Here is a 20,782-nt window from a genome sequence, read left to right as displayed (position 1 = left end):
TACCCACCTACCCATCCATCTAATCCAGTCACCCGTCTGTTTACCTACTCACTCATCCATCCACCCTCTCATCTACCCACCAGCTTCCTATCTGTCTCTCCACCTACCCATCCATCACCTAGTCATCATCCGTCCACCTGCCCCCCCCATCCTTTACCCACCCATCCCCTGGCCTGCCCACCCATCACCCAACCCTCCTGTTTACCTCCCAAGCCATCGGTACATTTGTGCACCCCGCACCTGCATGGAGAGACCAGCCCCACGCCCGCCTGTCCCCTCCCCTGTGCCAACCTGGCCCACCTCAGGACCGTGGGCGTGCTGGGCTCCACGGAGGTGACGATGCCCTTCATGCCAGTGTTGTGCAGCACGCTGGGCCTCTGCTGGATGGCGTCCTGGGTCCGGGGTGAGATGGGCGAGTGCTGGTGGGAGTGGGAGTGGGAGGCAGGGCGGCTGCTACTGCCGCCCCCACCCCCGCCGCTGCCGCTTCCGCCGCTGCCCTGCTCCGTACCTGGGGGAGACAGGCTGTGGGATCAGAGGGGCAGGCCTTACGCAGCCGCCAGAACCCCTGGGGCGCGGGAAGGGCCTCTGATGTCCTACCGGGTCTCCAGATGGGCGCATGCTCCACCGTGGTGGTGGAGGTGAGGATGGACTTCTCCCGCTCCCGTTCACGCTCCCGATCACGCTCCCGCTCCCGCTCGGAAGAGGACGTGGCCGTGGGTTTTGTCAAGTGAGTGGGGCCTCCTGGAAACCCAAAGGCCCAAGGTTCAGTCCCGGGGATAGGAAGGGCCCCAGACTTGTCTTCCAGGGTGGACTAGAGAAGGCACCCAGAACAGGGGTGGGGGCATCACCTGGGGAGAGCGGGGAGCTGCTGAGCCGGCTGCTGAAGTGCTGGGGTGCAGTGGGGAGGTAGGTGAGGCGGTCCATGGTGGTGGCCGGCGTGCCGGGTGTCGGGGGCACCAGCACAGGCAGGTGTGGCACTTGGGACAGGTCAATGATGCCTGCAAGAGGAGGCAGGGCCGGGGGCTGAAGCATCACCAGCAGGAGAGGGGCCAAGCTGCCTGCAGGCTGGATGCCCCACCCTCGGAGCCCAAGTTCAAACAGCTTCACGTTTCCATCTTTTTTTTTTTGAACTCCAAGGACACCACGTGCCAAGAGGATACACAGGCACACGCACACCCCCACATAGCTTTAAACCACCCGCCAGGTCTGTGCATGCTCTCACCTCAGTGACCTCCCCCCCCCGCTTCTAACGTGACCACACGCTAGCCGCCTGGGTGAGGACGTGCGTGTGCAAACACCTGTGCATGATCTGTGCTCTCAAGGAGCCCAGGCAGACCCGGAATAAGGCCAATCCTGGATGAAGGAGGTCTGCCTATCTACTTGCCTGGCAACACCCAGCCCCACCCACCTCGAGGGCCGGCGGCGTAGTTGAGAGCCAGCGAGGACTCTCGGGGCGACAGGCCCCTCAGCATGTCGGCTCGCTGGGCCATGGCGGTGGCCGCGTTGTGGTGCATCTGCTGTGAGGTGATGTAGTCGTTGATGATTGTCTGGCGGTTCTCCAGCGCCGCTGTGTCAGGGTAGCCACGGATGAGGTAAGGCGGGTACAGGTGTGGATAGGTGGGGTTGGGGGCCAGGTGCCGGGGAAGGTAATAGGCAGCGGCTGCTAGGAGAAGGGGAGCAAGGTCAGGCCAGCCCACACCTTGGACAGGAATGCCCCTGCCTGTCTTAATTCCTCCACGGCTTCTCCCCAACACCATCCCCAACAAAGAAATTGAGAGCCTAGAAGTAAAAAAAAACTCATGCTCCCCAAAATGCATGCGGGTGCCTCTTACTGATAACATCCTTTGGACCGAAGTTCTCCTAAACACAGGGCATCCAAAATGTGGACCACTCAAATACCTAAGAGCTGCATCTTTCAGACAGACTTTAAGATCATGTCCATTTGGGGAACACTCACTCTTGAGCCCTCTTTTGAATTTAGCAATTTTAAAGGCACTGATAAGTCCCTCAGGAAAAGAAAACCACTGAAAAAATGTTTAACCCAGCATGTCCCCCAGACTCCTAAGAGCAATTCTAACCTAAACTGTTGACATGATTGCACTGTTGGGTCTCCCCACCTCTAGGCCCCACCTTCCCCAACTAGTGGGAGCCTGGATGCTGCAGGAGACCCTGGGCTGACACTGATGCTGCAGGGTTCTATGGGTCCAGGACAAGCACCTGCATCCAGAGGGATTCCGCGGGGTATGGAGGTGGGGTCAAAGGCCAGCGGGATGTGGCTGCGGTACAGGTCCACCCCACTCACGCCCCGGAGCAGGTGTTCGTAGGGTGAGATGGGGTGGGGGTGGTGCTCGGGCACGGTGCTGTGCGGGGACTTGGCAATCTCGCGGGGTGTCGACGTCAGCTTTCGATCCTGGGATGCCTTGCTGGATGAGAGGCTGCCTGTAGGGACAGGCCCAGTGGGGATGGTATCGGAACTCTGTGCCACAGGTGTCCAGCCCCCAACACGAGGGCTGCCAAGGCTAATGCTTATGGGAAGTCGTTTCAGGGTAGGGTAGGTCTCTGGGATCCCAGACCTCTTCAGACAATTCATTTGACTCTAGTACATTTTTTCGTTTATTTACTCATTCACTCTATTTGCTTGTTTTTCAGTTCTCTTAAAAAGTTCATTCATTCATTCTCTCTTTGTTTCTTTCTCTCATTTGTTCTCTTTTTTGTTCAGTCATTCAATCAACCAAAAATATCTATCAAGCCTCTATTACATGCCAAGTACTTTCTAAGAGCTAGGGCTCCCCTGATGAACAAAACAGAAAAAATTCTGGCCCCCATGAAGCTGACATTTAATGCAGGAGACAGATGATCAACTAGTCATCAATAAAAATTCCAGAGTAATAAATGCTCTGAAGAAAAATTTAAAATGTGACCAGAATCATGAAGGGGAGGAGGATGGTCATAAAAATCCCTGAAAATGTGACATGTGAACTGAATCCTGAAGGGTGGAAAGAAACCAGTTAGGTCAAGAGCTGAAAGGCAAGGAGGCATTTCAGGCAGAGGGACCAAATGGCACCGTGCAAAGGTCCTGAGCAAAGAATGAGTTGAACCTGGTCAAGGCACAGATTGGAGGAGGAGGCCCCAGGCAGGTAAAGGAAGCTGGCAGTGAGATGGAGAGGTGGGCGGGGCCAGATCCTGCAGGCTCATCAAGGCCATTGTTTAAAAAAGGGTGATGTTTTTTCCCTAAGCGCAGGGAAGTCACTAGGAAGATTTAAGCGGAAGAGTGGCATAACTGGATATAAATATTTCAAAAAGGTATTCTGGCTGCTGTTTGGGGAGCAGATTATAGCAGTGTAAGAGAGAAGTCGGGTAAGTTAGGTGGGAAATCGTGGTGGTCTGGAGGTGGCAGGGTCATGAAGAGAAGTCTGAGGACAATTTGGAGGCAGAATCCACAAGTCTGGCAGGTGGAATGGATGTGGTGGCCCCAAGGATGGCCCTGCTTTCTGACTTAAACATGGATGGTGAGGCAGCGTCAGAGACAGGAACTCAGAGGCCACGCCCACCCGTGACACGCCCCCTTGTCCAACCTACGCACCCTCCTGCAGGCGCGGCGTGGGCTCCCGCGTGGTCACTGGCGAGCCTCGGGGTAGGTGGCCGGCAAAGGGCGCCGCATGGTCCTCGTAGGTCAGGGGGCTCTGCCGCGGCTTGCCCAGCTCAGGCACAATGACCGGGGCCCCCCGGGTGATGGAGCCCCCCGAGCTGCTGACTGTGCCCGGCCGGCTCTTCAGGCTCTCTTCGTAGCAAGCGCGCTCCAGCGCCCGGGTGTCGTCCAGCAGGTGCACGGGCGGGAACGTCCGGCCAGGGCTGCCGATGATGGAGCGCACGTCATGCTTTTTGGAGCCGGTGGAGGACGTGCTGGTGTCGTACTTGAGCGGGGTGCCCTGGGAGGAAAGCGGGGCGTGGGCACCAGCTGCACAAACCTGTCTGAGCCTCAACTATGAAACGGGAGCAATGTCTCACGCTTCAAGGAGCAAGGAGGAGCGAGGCCGAAGGGCTTTGCTGAGCCCAAGATGGGCACAGTTGTCCTTGCCCTGTGCTCCCCTCTTCCGGATCCTGGCCCCCCAGAACTCCCTGGGGGCTGCAGAAGGGGGCACAAAGTTCAGAGGTCAGCCCTTTCTGGAGCAAGTGGGGGGACCCTCTGTTGGCCCTTGGAGTTTGCTGGAAAGAGACTTAACACCCCCAGGAGGGCAAATGCCTTCTTCCCGTCAGTCCTGGGACCCTCTGTGACAAGCCAGAAAATCCAGCCACAAAATCCAGTTCCACTGCCCTGAGGCTCACCTCTCACGGGGTCAGGGCTGAAGTTTATGTTTGCTCTCTGGCCAGAAAGGGCAGCTGAAGAAACAGCACAACGAGGCTGCAACTTGGCCACCTGGGAGAAGACCCCACCCTGTCTAAGGCCTGGAAAACCCAGGATACACTGGGCTCTTTGCAAAAAAGAGAACTCTGCTTTTATTCAGGAATACTTTAATTACTTTCTTAAAAAGGGGAAATGACCAAATTTTATTTGTTTTTATTTATTTTTTTTAGGGCCGTACCTGTGGCATATGGAAGTCCCCGGGCTAGGGGTCAAATCGGAGCTGCAACTGCGGGCCTACACCACAGCCACAGCAAGGTCAGATCCAAGTCGAATCTGTGACCTACACCACAGTTCATGGCAACGCCAGATCTTTAACCCACTGAGCAAGGCCAGGGATTGAACCCATGTCCTCATGGATACTAGTTGGGTTTGTTTCTGCTGAGCCACAATGGGAACTCCAGGAAATGTCCAAGTTTTAAAAAGAATACTCTGGATCAGACTGGCCTCTCTCTTGGATCCATGGTGGACGCTTGCCAGTGGCTAAACAACTGCCCAGAGGCTGAGAGCTGAGCGGGTCCCCTGGCCTTTGATGATCTTCCCACTGCTCCTACCCTCTCCCTGGACACCCTCCCTGATCTCTGCCACCTCACAGCCATGCAGCCCCCGGGATGGATCCCACGATCCTTCCCCATTCACATCAGGCCACCTCTGACCATGCGAAGGCACAGTGGTCCTTAAGTGGTTTCCAGTGACCAGCTCCTTACACGAGCAGAGCTGATCTTCCCCTACCAGGCTGGGGCCTCTGTGAGAGCCAGAGCCACAGGGCTGAGGGGTGAGGGGGTGGCGAGACGATGAGGTGCAGCCCGCTGGTGGGAGAAGTGAATGCCGAGAAGCAAAGAGGTTGCAGATTTAGGGCCATCTGGATTTGAGATTCACAACTGCCATTTATTTGTTGTGTGACCCTGAACAAGTCGCCTACCCTCCCTGAACCTGTTTACTCACCGGTAAAATGGGGATAGTAAGAGAACGACCTCAGAGCGCTGTTGTGGCCCATAAATAAGTCCTGGCCCACGTTAAGGGATCAATTAAGGGCAGGCATTTATTATTACATCTAAGCTCTGGAGCCTTGGCAAGCGTCTCTGGGCCTCAGTTTCTCCATCTGGAAACTGGGGAGAATGGCTATGACTCTCCTAGGGCTGTAAATACAATTATATGAGATCACGGGTCTAAACCTAAAGCCCTCAGCACAGAATCTGGAACACAAAGATGAAAGCTCAGTAATGGGCAGCTGTACGATCTTGGGTGAGGTGCTCACAAGTCTGGGCCTCAGTTTCCCCATCTGTAGAGGCCACAGCAGTGCCCGGCAGCACCCCTACCCCATCTTGGCCCAGCCGCTCCGGCCTACCTGTGTGATGGAGCCCTCCTTGAGCGGCCTCGGGGCCAGGGGCAGCTCAGGCGTGGGCCGCATCTCCTCCCGCGGAATCTCGTGAATAGAGCGGCCGGCCTCCTTTACCGTTGCCACCAGGCCCTCATGGGCCGGCTTCAGCTTCAGGGTGCCCAGGGCCTCCAAGGGTCGGGACTTGTAGGCCTCAGCCAGGTCCCGTGGGGGCGGGGGTGGTGGTGGCGGCGTGCCTTCACGCTTCAGAAGCTTGGCCTCCCGACGCTGGTAGTCTTCCTGGGCCTCCACGTAGGACCTCGGGATCCCTGCCAGGGAGGACATGGCGCTGACCCTGACACCTGCACCCCACATCACCCATCCTAACCTGAGGCCTCCACATTGGCCAATGCTGGAGCCAGACTACCAGGGTTTGAATCCTCACTTGCTGTGTGACCTTGAGTGCATCACTTGACCTCTCTGAGCCTCAATTTCTTCCTATATAGAATGGGAGGATTAACTGAAACCCCTCACCAAGTCATGACCATTTGATGAGAGAATACCGATACAGAGCGTAAGACAGGGCTCACGGTCGCTGTCTAGACACTGACCAGCTGAGATAACCTGGGCAAGTTATCTGACCTCTGTGAGCCTCCCACCAATTCCATCTTCCTCTCAGAGGCTGTTCCATGAGGTAATATACAAGTAGCACTTGCGGTAGCACCAAGCCCAGAGTAGATGTTCAATAAATGTTATCTACAAAGTTGAGGGTGATGGGGAATGTTTTGCTTTCTTTTTTGTTTTCAAACCTACTAGCAATGCCTTGCTCTGCCTTTCAGCCTGCACACAGACCTGCCACTTACACATGCATTACACACCTTTCCACGTACCTGTTCTTAGGGCACCCGTGGCACTCTGGTGTGTCCTCCCCACACCCCCACCCATCTTGACTATAATCCCGAGGGCTTGCTGTGGCCGTCACGAGGGCATGGTGGCTGGGCACATGGGGAACAGCGGGCAGGGTACCTTGCGTGATGGAGCCTCGGATGTGGTGCTGCTCTTTGAGATGGTGGGGACTGTGGCGCTCAGGCGGGATGGCACGGCCCATAAGACCTGGGAGGGAGGGGCAAGAGCATCACCACAGGGCTGCCTGGGCCAGCCGTTGGCAGTGACTGGCCAAGGGCTCCAGCCACCCCTCCCAGCAGTGGATCCCTCTAGCCACTTGGTGGCTGTCCCCATGATGATGGTGGCGGCATAGGTCCCAGCAAGCCAGTGGCCCGTTTCCTGGGCCCTGTGCTACCTCCAGATGGAGCCTCAGAATAACCCAGCCTCAGTTTTCTTCATCTGTAAAGTAGGGCTAAACTTCCTACCCCTTCTCTCCAGGGGCTGCTGACAGAGCAGTTCTCCTGGTTCATTGTCGTCACCCAGGACGTGGGGAGGCCCCCGGGGCAGGACCCTTGCTTTTCTGGCCCCTTGGAGTAGGGAGCTAGCAAGGCACCCACCTTCAATGCCGGCTGAGGAGATGGCCCTGCTGACGCGGCCCTCCATCATGTCGTAGGTGCGCTTGGGGGCGGCTGCCTCGTGGGTGGAGCCTGAGCTGCTCCTGCCATCCTCCTTGGAGCACTGGGACACGGACATGCCACCTGGAAACCAGACCGAGCTCACAGTGTGGGGCAGCCCCGGGGTGATTACACAATCACAGGGCCTAGGACCAGCAAACTGGCTGGGGCCAGAAGGCAGGAGTCAGCGGCGGCTCAAACACCCTCTCCACCCGACACAAGGCCCCCACCGACCACGTGGCTTAAGGTGGACCCAGCAGAGCCCTTCCCAGGGAGTCTACAGGCCGTGGTCCAGCCCAGGGCCTGTTATGTTGGTAGGCAGGTGCGTGCTCAGACCACGCACGGGCACAGGAGTCTGGGCACAAACACATCCGCTCATGGGAGCGGATGTGTGACGGAACCACGTGCATGCAATCCAAAAATGCACCAGCCAAGTACAAACATGCAGGGCTGGCACAACCATTCATGCACGTCACTGTGGGTCTGTGTATATGCATGCGCCTGGCTACTGAGAACAAAGTGAGGCCATGTGCAAAAACCTATGTGCGTCTGTGTCCACGTGGAGAGAGTGTGCCTCTGAGGGAACAAGGGAGGGGACGAGGAGTGTTCACAAGACAGAGGTGGCCTTGCCGAGCCAGGCTGAGCCCAGAAGGCAGGCATCTCAGGCTGGGTACATGGGTCACTGACAGGCCAAGGGTCCGAGCTGCCAGGAGGTGGGCCCCGAGGTGGTCATGGCTCGAGCTCACCCATCAGCTATCAGGCTGGGGGCTCCTCAAGGGGATCTCTCCTTCCAGGTGTGGTCTAGTCCAGGAGTATCAGAAACAAGCTCCTGAGAGCCCCAGGCCTGCCCCTGTGGATCAAGGGTGTGCCTGCTCTCCCAGGATTTCCTGTCATCACTCCCACGGGGGCCTCAAAGCTATGGCAGGGCTTGCAAACTGGTGGCTAGTGGAACGACTGTGTTGCTGCTCCAAATTTTTTTCAAAATTAAGTGCTGATGTTTAAACATCGAGAGATGTCAGATAAAAACAGAGAGATGAGAAGTCTGGCCAGAAAGCTTGCATGCATTACAGGGCGACAGTCAGCTCTTGGGGAACAGAGGCAGGTGCCCTTGTAGACACAACAACCACGCCAGGGTTGCCCAGCCCACCCCACCGCTGCTGCCCTCACTTGTTGCTTGGCCCCAGGAAGCATTTGAGAAATTAAATGCCTTGATTTACAGCTTTTTTTTTTTTTTTGTCTTTTTGCCTTTTCTAGGGCCGCTTCCTGCGGCATATGGAGGTTCCCAGGCTAGGAGTCCAATTGGAGCTGTAGCCACTGGCCTACGACAGAGCCACAGCAACGCCAGATCCGAGCCATGTCTGCAACCTACACTACAGCTCATGGCAATGCCAGTTCCTTAACCCACTGAGCAAGACCAGGGATCGAACCCGCAACCTCATAGCTCCTAGTCAGATTCGTTAACCACTGAGCCATAATGGGAATTCCTTCTTTTTCTTTTTAAGGCTGCACCTGCCGCATATGGAAGTTCCCAGGTTAGAGGTTGAATCGGAGCTGCAGCTAATGGCCTACACCACAGTCACAGCAACGCTGGATCCAAGAGGCATCTGTAACCTATACCACAGCTCGAGGCAATGGTGGATCCTTAACCCACTGAGGCCAGGGATCGAACCTGCATCCTCACGGACACTATGTCGGGCTCTTTATCTGCTAAGCCACAATGGGAACGCCTACACTCGTTTTGCAGATGATAAGGCCTGTAGGGGCTCAAGAACTGATTTGGGGGCGTGAGCAGAGTCCATCCAGGACTCTGCTCACAACATCTCACCACTGGCTCCTCTGTCAGCCCTTCCCAGGGCCCCCAGCCATTCCCCAGGGTACTCAGCCCAGTACTGAGGTTGGCGCTGAAGATGCAGCTGACAGCCTGTCCTCAAGACTGTCTACCTACCACCTGGCACAGACAGAGGCACGTGCCTAGGTCCCAGGGTACCACCTCCACTTCCTCGGATCTGGGGGCAGGGATGGGGCGGGGGCGGGGGGAGGGAGTCAGGTCTTGAAGGGAAAAAGCACCCGCCCATCGCTGGGCAGGAGAGAAGCAATTTACGGCCCTACAGCTGCCAGCTAAGAGGGACGCCCATTATCAGCTTTTATCTCTGCACCCCTGGGTGCCCAAGGCTGCCAGGAAATTCACACCCCAGCTCTTTACTCCCTTAACTCCTTCTATGCTGGGTTCTCTGGTCGGGGAACCAGAACACAGAGAGAGGAGAGTGAGGAGCAGTGAAGTGGGGGGTCCAGGGGGCAAGGGGGTGGTGCATCACTCTGGTCATCACCCCTCTGTGCCACCCACGTGGTGTCAGTTAGAGAACATGGCGTTTGCCAGAGAAGCACTGGGTTGGAGGCCTGGGTTCAGGAGCCTGTGCTTCTGCTCTGTGGGCTTGTTCCCTTACTATGCTGCTAGCAAGACTAGCCAGGTGTGTGCTTCCTAAACTGTAAAGATCTGGGCAGGGGCGGCCAAGGCCAATCCTGACCTGATGACGTGCATACCTGCAGGGACGGGGGTGGGGGTGGGGGGGCACCACCTCTCTGGTGGTGCTTCCTGGTACCATGCGAGCCCTACCTCCCTGTGAACCCAGCTCAATGGACCAAACACCCCCCTCCGCCTCCTCTTCCCTCGAGGGGTCAGGAGGATGGGCGCACAGAAGGACCCCTGGACATCACTGTACCTCATCTGTAAAGTGGGAAAACAATCCTTCATCCTGGCTTTCAAGTCAGCTAAGCTGACAGGAGGGCCATGGACTCCACAAGACTTGTTTTCTGAAGACATCTGGCTGCCCTTTACTTAACCCCAACCATGTCTTCTGGACCCTTCTCTCCTGACCAACTCCAGAAATACCCAAGTCTGGGGTTTGGAGGACAAGCCATGCTGGATGGGGGTGGGTTTCCAGGACTCAAGATTGACAGGGTGACTTCCCACTTGCATCTCAGGTGGGTGTCCTGAGAGCTCTCTGAGGAGACTCCATCCCTCCAGGCATAAGGTTGGCCGTCCCCAGTAAACACCAAGTGACCGGTGTCCAGCCCCCTCCCAGGTGCCCAGTGGTCCTCGCCCCTCCAGAGCCCTTCCTGGGCTTCCAAGACCCCTGAGTCCAGGAGGGCCCGACCAGCCCTGCCCACCCCTGCCTGCCCGCCTGCCAGCTCCTTGCAGGAACTCACCCTCATAGGACAGCACATGGCCTTTCTTGCCCTCGTAGATGACATGGCCCTTGGGCAGGCCGTCCTCCCGGCCGCGGTCCAGGCGGCTCGGGCTGTCCTCGCCAATGATCCTGGTGATGGTGCCCTTGTACAGGACGTCAGCCGGAGTGCCCTGGGGGGAGGGGGGAGTGGCCACAGGCTCTGGCCGGGGACGCATCCCACTCACCAGATTCAACCCAGCACGGTTACGGCAACGCACATGTGCTCATACACGTGCTGCTTCGAAAGGGGAGGCAGAGCCCACCACCAGAACACGAGCACACAGAACAAAACGTGTCTCGTCAAGTTCTGAATGCTACATGCATCCGTTCGTTTCGCCCTGGAAATAATCCCAAGTCAGGCATGACCACGCCACTTTCAGATGGGAACAAGAGGCACCCAGAGGCTAGGTGGCTTCGCCCAGCATCACCTGGCTAATGGGGGGCAGAGCTGGGATTGGAACCCAGGCAGTCTGGCCCCAGAGTCTGTGTTCCAACTTGTGCCACATGAGTTCTACTCTCTCAGAGGGTGGTGCCTGGGCTGTCAGCCCTGTGTTGTGCCTGTGATCACGTGTCATTCCCCAAACCAGGAAGGGGATGCCAGTCAGGGCAGGACACCAGAAATCTTAGCTCTAGCCCAGGGTTTCTCAACTTTGGCACCAAGACATGTAGGCCCAGATGGTTCTCTGTGGTGGGGGCCATCCTGGGCATTGTAGGGTTTTTAATAGCAGCCTTGGGCTCTACCCACTAGCTGCCAGGAGTACACAGGACCCCCTATCCAGTGCCCCTGCAGATGTGTCAAAAATGTCCCTAGACATTGCCTAGTGGCCCCTGGGATACAAAACTGCCCCCGATGAAGAACTACTGCCTTAGAGGGAGTAAGCTCCCAATTGGGGGGTATATTCAAGCAGAGAGAAGATAGCCATGTGGAGCGGCATCCTGTCTTGGGTGACTTCTGAGAACATGAGTGTGGGGGTCAGAGTCAGGCTGCTGGATGGCAAACAGCAGTTTTACCAACAAGTTGCTGTGTGACCTTTTTCAAGTCACTGCACCTCTCTGAGCCTCAGTCTATATCTACATAATGGAGACTATCTCTGTGTCTACGATTCTCAAAGGCAAGCGGCACAGACAAATCAAGAGGTCTTTCGTCTCTTTCTATACTTGTAAGAGCCGATTCAACGACGTGGGTCTGACTGTGTGCCAAGCCCTGGCCTGGTGAACTCTGAGTCTCTCCATGGGATCGTCTCTGCCAAGAAACATTCTTCTGTGGGCTAAGGGCAGCAACTGGCACCCCCAGGCTTTTATCCTAGATCCTGGTCTGCCAGGAGGGGAAAAGCAAGATGCCCTGGATCCAGACGGGTCTCCCCAGACTTCTCAAAGCAGACGCCCTAGATAGGATCTCTCTGCCGCCACACTTTAAAAGGCTTGCGCACAGATAGTGGAGGATAAAAGGGCTTTAGTTTGGGTGATGATTTAGGAGCACGCAGTCACCTCTCTCATCGGGACATCCCATCAAAAAAGGCTCCTCTGGGGCAGCTGACAGAAGCACAGCCCTTATTCGTCCCTTGGTTAAACTGGGTTTCCCCAGGGGCTTTGGGGGCTCACTAAATGGCACAAGAGATGACAAAAAGGAGTGTCCTGGGGGAATGGAAGGCTACACTATTTTAGTGGCCCCGCCCTCTCTGCCATGCACAGAGGGCAGAAACCCAGCAAGGCTGGCAGCCCCTGCTCTTCAGGATGATACTCTGGACAGACTCCTGGAAACATGGAGATGGCATTTGCCTGAGGCTGGCTTCAAGGAACACAGCCGGCAGCCTCTTGGTGTTGGCTCCAGTGAACTTCACTCTCAAAGCGGGCGGGAACAGGAAGGACAAGAGCTGGCGCTTTGGCAAGCCTCCAGTGGGACACTGTGGTCCCTGCCCACCAGCATCCACCGGGTTAATGAATGTCCGTGTGAGTCTGTGTGTCTCTGTATCCATCTATGGCTGTGCATCTGTGTATCTGAGTCTCAGTCTCAAAAATGTCCCTAGACATTTGCATGTGTGTGTGTGAGAGCCTATGTGTGTGTTCTGTGCACAGATTTCATCACCACCTGGTAGTCAGGCCACAGGAAAGTCTGACCCTCACACCTTTGGCAGCTGCCATCTTCTGCCAAAACAATCGCCAGGGTGTGGGTGACCAATACAGCTTGGGTCACAGCCACCTGGAAACTGGAGGCAGATGGATGCCCAGGAATTTCAGATGTCCACCTTTAATCCCAAACAACTCTGAGAATGACTCAGCGAGGGACATTTTGACCCAAGGGGAAACTGAGTCAGGGAGAGTTGGTCCCCTGTCCGAGGGAGCGTATGGCGGTGCTGGAACCTGAGTGCTCTTTGCACTTAGCAGAGCTGCCTGGAAAAGTAAAGTTTAGGATTTCAAAACCCACAGATTAAAACACGAAGCATGAGAGGCCCTCCTCTGTGGTGTGAGGTGTCTTTGCCACTGGGGTCAAAGACCCTGCACTATGTGAGCTGCAGCCTGAAGCTCCACTGTTAACACGTGTGCGCATGCAAGTGTGTGTGTCTGTGTGTGTTCATCTGGGAGTGTTGAGGCTCCGCTTTCTCTGGCAGGGTGTTCTAGAGCCAGACACAGCTGGGCACAGAATGCTGGGTCCACTACTTACTGGCTACAGGACCTTAGGTTTAATTGCTGAGCTTTGGCCTTCTCATCTGTTCAATGGGCTGACATGGACTAATGTTAACTGTTTCATCTGTTGCAGGTGGAAGGGAAGGAAAGGAAAGCCCAGGGAGCTCAGGATGCCAGAAGGTGGTGGGGCCGCCCTCTGTGCTCCACCAGCCAGGGAGAGGGGAGAGGCTTAAACAGGCCTTGGACCTCCTGACCTTAGTTCTGAACCCCTGGCCCTGACACGGTAGGGGCAGAGTGGTCCCTCTGCAAACCTTTGGAAGGGAAGGTGTCACCAGCCGGTCCCACACTCCCTCTGCTGTGGAGCTGAATGCGGCCAGAACGCCGACCCCCAGCCCTCAGGATGTCAAACTACGAGGTCAAGGTTGGCACAAAAGGAAACCTCTGTTATCTGGGACTAAAGTCACACAAAAGGAGGAGGGTTAAGACAGCACACGAGGAGACACGGCGGGGTGGGCAGGCTCAGATGAAATGCAGGAGCATCTGGTCCACTCACCCCTTGAAGGTGGGGGTGTGTGTGTGCAAACTCCCTCACTGGTCCCCACAATTTCACCGACCTGCCTGCCTCCTGCTCCCCACTCCAGGGACCAAGGACCCCTTGCTGGTCCTGGAATACACCACGGACCCTCCCACCTTTTGGCTTTGCACAGGCTGTTCCCTGGGCCCAGAATGCTGTTCCCTGAGATTCCTGCTGGGCTCACACCCCTGAGAGGCCTCCTGGCTCAGCTGTTTATGCAGTCCCAGGTGTTCTCAGTCACAGTATTTCACTCAACTCAAAATGCTGTCTACTCTGAATCCCCCGCTCAGGGTTCACCTGTCTGAGTACTCAGGTCTGCTTCCTTCCGCTATCCTGAAAGCTCCCGGGAGCCATGAGCTTTTCGCTTTGCGCAGCACCTAAAGTGCCTGGCTCCCTGGAGAAGATGAATGCTCACAGGAAGAGTAGGCACCCCCAGGAGGCCACCCCATCCACTGAGACAGGTGTGGCGCATAAATACCAGAGGGAATGGGTGGGCTGCCCACTGTGCTATCCACATCCAGGGCCATGTCCGAGGTGCCGCCCGCTAGTGCCCCAGCTCCCATCCCTCAGGCCATGCCCCCTAAGACACCTACGTGGGTGATGGAGCCGCGGTATGTGATGGGGCTCTCGGAGGGCACCCGAGTGCTGGGGAGGCCCTTGGTGATGCTTCCTCCCGGCACGGAGCCCAGAGACGTCCCTGGAAGACATGAGACATAGAGCTGAGGGTGTCTGGAGCCCCTCCCCAGAGCCACCCCAACTGTGTTCCTGGTGACCCTCCAGTTCCTCCCACCATTCCTCAAAGAAGAGGGTACCCTGCCCCTAAATTCGAGGTAGGCAATCGGGAAGGGGAGCTGCTGGACCCTCTGGGAGCTGATGCTTCTCAACAGGTTTTGGATGAAGGGCCCTATTCCTGCCTCCCCTCAGACCTAGGGATGGAAGGGCGCCAGGGACAAGGGCAGCCTCCCGGGCCTCACACCCAGCTCCCACGCCCTCACCTCTCAGCACAGATGTCTCCTGGGCTGTGGGTACCCCCAGGCTCTCTGGTGGCCCAGCCTGGCCCCGTGGGGAGAGCTGCTCCTGCTTCACTCCGCTGAAGGGCGCTGGGGACAGGTAAGCACATTGAGCTGAGCCACTGGGCAGTGCCTCTGAAGGGTGGTCCCCTCCCCAGGGGTGGAGGCCCTGCCACTGTGCTCTGGCCAGAGTCCCGCAGGCCAGGCTGCCTTCACTTACACTGCCACCCCCAACGTGAACAGCAGGAGCCAGGCCTGGGCCACTGAGGTTGGGGGCTCCAGATCCTTACCCAGCTTCTTGGGGTCCATGGCGAGAGGCAGCCCCATGGTGATGGGGCCCACAGGGGCCTTGGCGTGCTCTGAGTACGGGACATGGAGCTGCACCGACATTCCCTGTGGGGCAGAGGTCGTGGGGTCACAGAGATTTCCACCAGGGCATTCCGTCACCCGCACTCATGAGGGTCCAAGGAGAGGGACACCTCAGAATCTCAGAGGGGCCTGGGCTCAAGTCCCAGCCCTGCTGCCCCTGAGCGATTGTGGACAAGTCTCTTCTGAGCCTTGGAGCCCTCACCTATGAGGTGGCTGCAGTGACCTGGTTTAAAGGAAATAGTGCCTGGAAGAGTCTGGCCAAGTGGATGCCTCCTACCCCACCCTGTGCCTGTGCCACAGGGGGCAGGTCAGAGAGGAGAAAGGGCACACTGAGGTTCACCATGAGCCGTGCTGGGTGTCTAGTGCATTCAATCTTCCTTTTTTTTTCTTTTTTTTTTTTTGGCTTTTTAGGGCTGCACTTGTGACATACGGAAGTTCCCAGGCTAGTGGTCCAACTAGCTCACAGCTGCCAGTGTGCACCACAACCACAGCAATATGGGATCCTTAACCCACTGAGGGGAGCCAGGAATCGAACTCGCATCCTAATAGACATCAGTTGGGTTCCTTTCCGCTGAACCACAATGGGAACTCCTCAATCTTCTGTTTCACAGACGGGAAACCAAGGCACAAAGAGGTTCAGTAACTTGCCAAAGGCCACCCAGTCCAGCTGCAGAGCCTAGGTTCTCAACTGCCCCACAGAGTGACCTCGCAGGGTCCTGATGCCTGGGGCAGCCTGTAGCTGGCTTGCCCCGCCCCCATCCACACACCAATGGTTGCAGTGGCTCCCCCACTTTACAGGTGGAACGACCAAACCCCTGAAAGAGAAAGGAGCTGCTCTCTGGGCACTGGGTCTGGGGGGCTGCCCCTCCCGCCTCACCTGGGAGATGGCACCCATTTGCCTCTCGAGGACGCTGGGGTGCTTGGCGGATGAGATGAGGGGCGGTGGGTTGGAGATGGTGGGTGGGCGAGGCAGGACGGGCCGAGCGCTGTCATGGAGGCCCAGGGGCAGTGGGTGACCTGCAGGGCACACGTCTGTCCATCACAGGGCCCCAGCAGCAGTCAGAGACAGAGCCCCTGGCCACTCCCCACCTCCTCTCTGTTCTGCTCAGGCAGTGCCCAGCCACAGGGGCCCACCACGGCTCCTCCCGTCTCTCCCCTCAAGAGCCATCCGCAGTCTTGCTTCAGACACCACTAAACCCGGGAAACCTCCCTGACCCACACCACCTCCCAGGACCACCCCACCTCCCTGGCCCTAGCCCAAGCCCCTAAACTCTCCCCCAGACTCCTCAAGTGGTTTTCCCATTCCCCCCTTTCCCTCCCAAAGTCCATTCCACCCACAGGAACCAAAGAGATTTTTTTTCTTGCACCCCCAGCACGTGGAAGTTCCTGGGCCAGGTACTGAACCCTCACCACAGCAACGACCCAAGCTGCTGCAGTGACAATGCCAGATCCTTAATCTGCTGTGCCACCAGGGAACTGCCAAAGAGATCTTTCTGTAAAGTCTAGCTGTTCACGTGCTCCCCTGCCATGAACTTCATTGGCTCCCCACTGCCTCTAGAATAAAGTCTTAGCCTCTGACACAGCCTTCAGGCTCACTTGACCTGTTGCCAGTGGTCTCCACAGGCTCAATGGGCGCTAAGCTTCCACCATGGCAGCCTAATTTAGTTTAGCCTGCTCTTTCCTGCCTCCGGACCTTTGCACATGCTGTTCCTGCCACAGGCATGCCTTTCCCTGTTCTTCTCCTGGCTCTTTCAGCCCATTCATCCTTCAGGAGCAGCTCTGCTTAGGATGGCCTTTGCTGACATCATAGACTCTAATCGGCCCCTGGCTCTGACCCCCGGATTGCTAATGGCGCCTGGCGGAACTGGAGAACCAGAAAAGATCTCAAATCCAGCTTGACTGTGTTTATAAATCAAAGCAGCCTCCTTCCTCCTCAGATTTTTCTCCACCTGCCCATTCTCCAGCTCAAGAAGGCAGAGCTCCACTCCAAGGCTGCCCCTCATCTGCTCAAGCACCTATGATGGCTCCCTAGCACCAGATGCTTCGATCACAATCCCACAGATTTCTCAGATCTCCAAGTTCCCCTTTCCCTTCACTGACCGGACCATCCCTCCTGCCAGGTCCCACGAGACCCTAAGATCCTTTGCATGCAGTTCCACCCAGTGCAAACAGTTGGTGCCCAATGATAGCACACTGGCTGACTCAGCGAGGAGGCCAGGCTTGGGTGAACTACTCACCAGGCGGGGCGTAGGAGAAGGCCAAGGGGTCAGGGGCATGCGGGGAGGCCTTGATCACCTCGCGAGGGGGCACGGGGAAGGGCAGGCCTGATGTCCAGCATGAGGGATCCGTGGGCAGCTTCTGGCCCTCCGCCACAAAGGCCGGGAAGAACACGGGCTTCTCTGCTGAGGGGTGAAGGAGGGCAGTCAGCCACACCGGGCCAGCCCTCAGACCCCCGCCCCAGCTATGCTGCTCAAACGAGACCTGCCCTGTGCCTGCAGCGCCAGCCTTGGCTGGGGGAGGGTCCCGGCCAACAGCGACAGGGGGCCTGTGATGGAGCCCCCAGGTCTGCAGGCCAGGCACTGTGATGACTCCCATGATGTCCTGCCAAGCACATGTGCCCCGGGGGTTCTCAGCAGCCCGATGCCAGCCCTGGAAATCCCACAGGCACTTCCCAGGTACCAGGGGAGCAGGGGCTTGGACGAGCCTCCAAACCAGGGGGTGGCAGATGGCGGCACAGGGCCCGCCCCCCCACCTGATCTCGTCCGCACACTTGTACTGGAATGCGGTCACGTCCACCCGTTTATTTATTATCTACAGCAGAGCTGAGTCGTTGCGACAGAGACCGTCTGGCCTGCAAAGCCTGAAATATTTACTATCTAGCCCTTTCCGGAAGAGGCTTGCTGACCTCTCCCTTGATGAAGGCGGTCAGAACGGCTTGCCGAGATCCTCGGACGTGTGCTCTGTCAGGCGTGGCTAAGGGCCCAGACGCCCGGGGTGACAGCATGCATACATCAGCCTGTTTGCTGAGCGCGTACCACGTCCAGGCGCTGGGCTGAGCCCTGCAAAAGCATGAACTCAAGAAGCCTCCTCACAGGCTCAGAAGGAAGAGGGCGCCCAGGCCCAGCACGTGGAGAGCAAGCTGCATACAGACACATCAATGGACAAATCTACAGTCCCCAGCAGACAGTTGGCCAAGTCAGGATGTGACCCCTTAGCCTCCCCGCCACTGCAGCTACAGATAACATGACAGCAGCGGAGGCTGACGCTCCCTGGGGGTGTCCTTGGGAGGCTCCAACGAAGTGCTCTGCGTGAACTGACTCGTTCATCCTCACGACACCCTACAGGGAATGGACGATTATTATCCCCATTTTGCCGACGGGAACACAGAGGCTCAGAGAAGCCAAGTCACCAGGTCAGAGGCCCACAGCCAGCAAGAGGGAACTCTGAACCCAGGGAGCTGGGCCACAGGCAGTGACCTTACCCTTCACCACGCACGCTGACCACAGGAAGAGGAGCAACCATGGGCCCTGGATTCTCAGGCCTGGGGACAGCTCCCAGACATGACCAAAGGCCACACCGCCTTCACAGCATTCTCCCGCTGGCCTCTCTCTGCTGAAATCCATCCTAAGCGCTGAACTTCTAGCTTGAGAACTGGTGTTGGGCTGGAGGACCAATCCCGGGGGACTAACTGGCTGATGATGACTTGGCAACACCAGGCCTGGGATGGGAATGGCAGGCAAGGGTCCTCCCTTGGGCCACCTCCAGATGACAGAGGGAGGCTCTGAAGGCCCGTCAAGGGGAGGCGAGAGCATCAGCATCAGTGAGTGGAGCCCACTGTGCCGGCAGGTGGGGCAGAGGCACATCCTCTGTTTCTCTCCTGGGCAGAGGGGAGACTGAACTTCCCCCTGAGTCTGTGCCTGGTGAAGGAGGTGGCCCAAGGAAAGGGTCACAGCTGCGGGGAGCAGTGGGGTGGGGATTCTCATGCTCAGCCAGCCCCTAGAGGAGGCACCCGGAAATTCCACAAATGCCCTGGACCTCCCCTGTCCAGCTACCCGACCCTGTGCGAGCCTGGGCCGCTGGCTCCAGCTCGGCTCCGGCTGCAGTGGGCAGGGACAGAAGCCAGGGTGAACCGGGCTGGGGGGGTGGGGGGGCTCCGGTGTTGGAAGGGAACCTTGGGGTCGGGCCAGGCTGGGCAGGAGGCCCAGAGCCTGGAGAGACAACCTGTTCCTCCAGCTGGGCCCAGGGAGCCCCAGGGACGGGCTGGGCGGAGCTGCTCCACGTGGGAGCCAGGAGGCGGGGAGGCTCTGGAGAGACCAGAGAGGTAGTGCTGGGTGTCAGGTTCACGCATGTGCCTAAGGTGCTGAACTGTGAGCCAGGCCACGGTGCCCGGTGCCAGGTGTACCGTCTCCTGAGCAGAGGGCGATTCCAGGAAAACAGTGTGGCCCTCCGCTGTGCCAACGGGCCAGAGGCCAGGCTCAGAAACCACAGTGGTGGCTCACTTTCTCCCAGGACAGGGCCTGTGACCTGTCCCAGCAGGCCCTGCCTGGCCCCATGTGGTGCCCTGCCACCCAAGTGTGGCCCAGCCCAGCTTGGATCTGGCGCCCGCCAAGGCTGTTTGGGCCCCTGACACTGCTAGGCAGCTACCGCCCTGGGCTGGCGCCCCGGCCCTGGAATGTCCTTCCAGAGCCAGACCCCATGTCTCACACAACAGTCTTGCCCAGAGAACCCGCCCCAACTGTGGGGAGTCCCCATCCCAGTGTGGGTGGCCGGCAGGGTCCCAGGAGAAGGAAGACATCCTGCTTTCAACCCCACACTTGGGTTCATCGGCAGGTCCTTTTGCTCCTGAAACAGAACCTCTGTGCCCTCCTTCCATCCAGTGTGGCTGCGACCAGCGCTGGCCTCCTCCGTCTCCTCCCCGTGGCCCCGGTCCTCAACAATGGCCAGAGAGCTTTCTAAATTATAAGTCAGACTGCCTGATACTCCCAACACACACACCCCCCCCCTTAAAATCCCTTCGGCAAAGGCTCATTCTGCACCTGAGACAAAATCCCCACAGTGCCACCACCTCCCAGCAGCCCTGCAAACACAACAAACTTATTCCCACCCTAGGGCTTTGCATGTGCCGTTCCTGTGCCTGGAATGCCCTTCCCCCAGACTGTCCCACAACTACCTTCTTTTTACAGAGACACTTCCCTGAGCCCCTCTTCACTCCCTCTGTCTTATTGCTTTCTTTTCTTTTTTTAGCTTTTTAGGGCCGCACCTGCGGCACATGGAGGTTTCTAGGTTAGGGGTTGAATCAGAGTTACAGCTGCCAGCCACAACCACAGCCACAGCAACACCAGATCTGAGCCACATCTGTGACCTACACCACAGCTCATGGGAATGCTAGATCCTTAACCCACTGAATGAGGTCAGGGATCAAACCCACAACCTCATGGTTCCTAGCAGGATTCATTTTTGCTGTGCCATGAGGGGAACTCCCGTCTTGTCTCTTTCGATGCATGAACTACTCTAAAGTCACCTGGCTTCCTGCCATGCTCCCTGGTCTAAGGGCCTCCTCATTCACAAAAACAGCAGCTCCTCCAAATGGGGACTTGATCCTGTTCCCTGCTGACCCCCCCCCCCGCCCCCCCCGCTGCCTGGCACAGTGCTGAGCAATCTAGGTGTTCAAAGAACATCCTGCCCTGTGGCCATGAGC

The 20,782-nt window shown here is 57.4% G+C and overlaps 1 protein-coding gene across 27 annotated transcripts in view; it reads right to left on the bottom strand.

Annotated features, from left to right (window-relative positions):
- The window catches only part of NCOR2 (nuclear receptor corepressor 2), a 228,297-nt gene that overhangs the window by 13,042 nt on the left and 194,473 nt on the right, over positions 1 to 20,782 (bottom strand). For 12 of the 27 annotated variants that reach the window (XM_047762226.1, XM_047762205.1, XM_047762204.1 and 9 more), the window contains 15 exons: positions 17,322 to 17,486; positions 15,962 to 16,101; positions 15,006 to 15,108; positions 14,701 to 14,805; positions 14,299 to 14,402; positions 10,487 to 10,637; positions 7,223 to 7,363; positions 6,747 to 6,833; positions 5,751 to 6,049; positions 3,584 to 3,929; positions 2,218 to 2,439; positions 1,409 to 1,663; positions 849 to 998; positions 598 to 741; positions 292 to 508 (listed from right to left, as the gene is read on the bottom strand). In XM_047762226.1, the coding sequence (XP_047618182.1) occupies positions 292 to 508; positions 598 to 741; positions 849 to 998; positions 1,409 to 1,663; positions 2,218 to 2,439; positions 3,584 to 3,929; positions 5,751 to 6,049; positions 6,747 to 6,833; positions 7,223 to 7,363; positions 10,487 to 10,637; positions 14,299 to 14,402; positions 14,701 to 14,805; positions 15,006 to 15,108; positions 15,962 to 16,101; positions 17,322 to 17,486 (2,629 nt within the window). The remainder of the gene's footprint in view (positions 1 to 291; positions 509 to 597; positions 742 to 848; positions 999 to 1,408; positions 1,664 to 2,217; positions 2,440 to 3,583; positions 3,930 to 5,750; positions 6,050 to 6,746; positions 6,834 to 7,222; positions 7,364 to 10,486; positions 10,638 to 14,298; positions 14,403 to 14,700; positions 14,806 to 15,005; positions 15,109 to 15,961; positions 16,102 to 17,321; positions 17,487 to 20,782) is intronic. The other 15 variants (XM_047762218.1, XM_047762223.1, XM_047762233.1 and 12 more) reach the window with 5 other exon arrangements.

The sequence above is a fragment of the Phacochoerus africanus genome, chromosome 15, assembly GCF_016906955.1.
Source record: "Phacochoerus africanus isolate WHEZ1 chromosome 15, ROS_Pafr_v1, whole genome shotgun sequence".
NCBI lineage: Eukaryota > Metazoa > Chordata > Mammalia > Artiodactyla > Suidae > Phacochoerus > Phacochoerus africanus.
The sequence above is the reverse complement of the archived record's forward strand: the minus strand, read 5'-3'. Positions and strand labels throughout refer to the sequence as shown.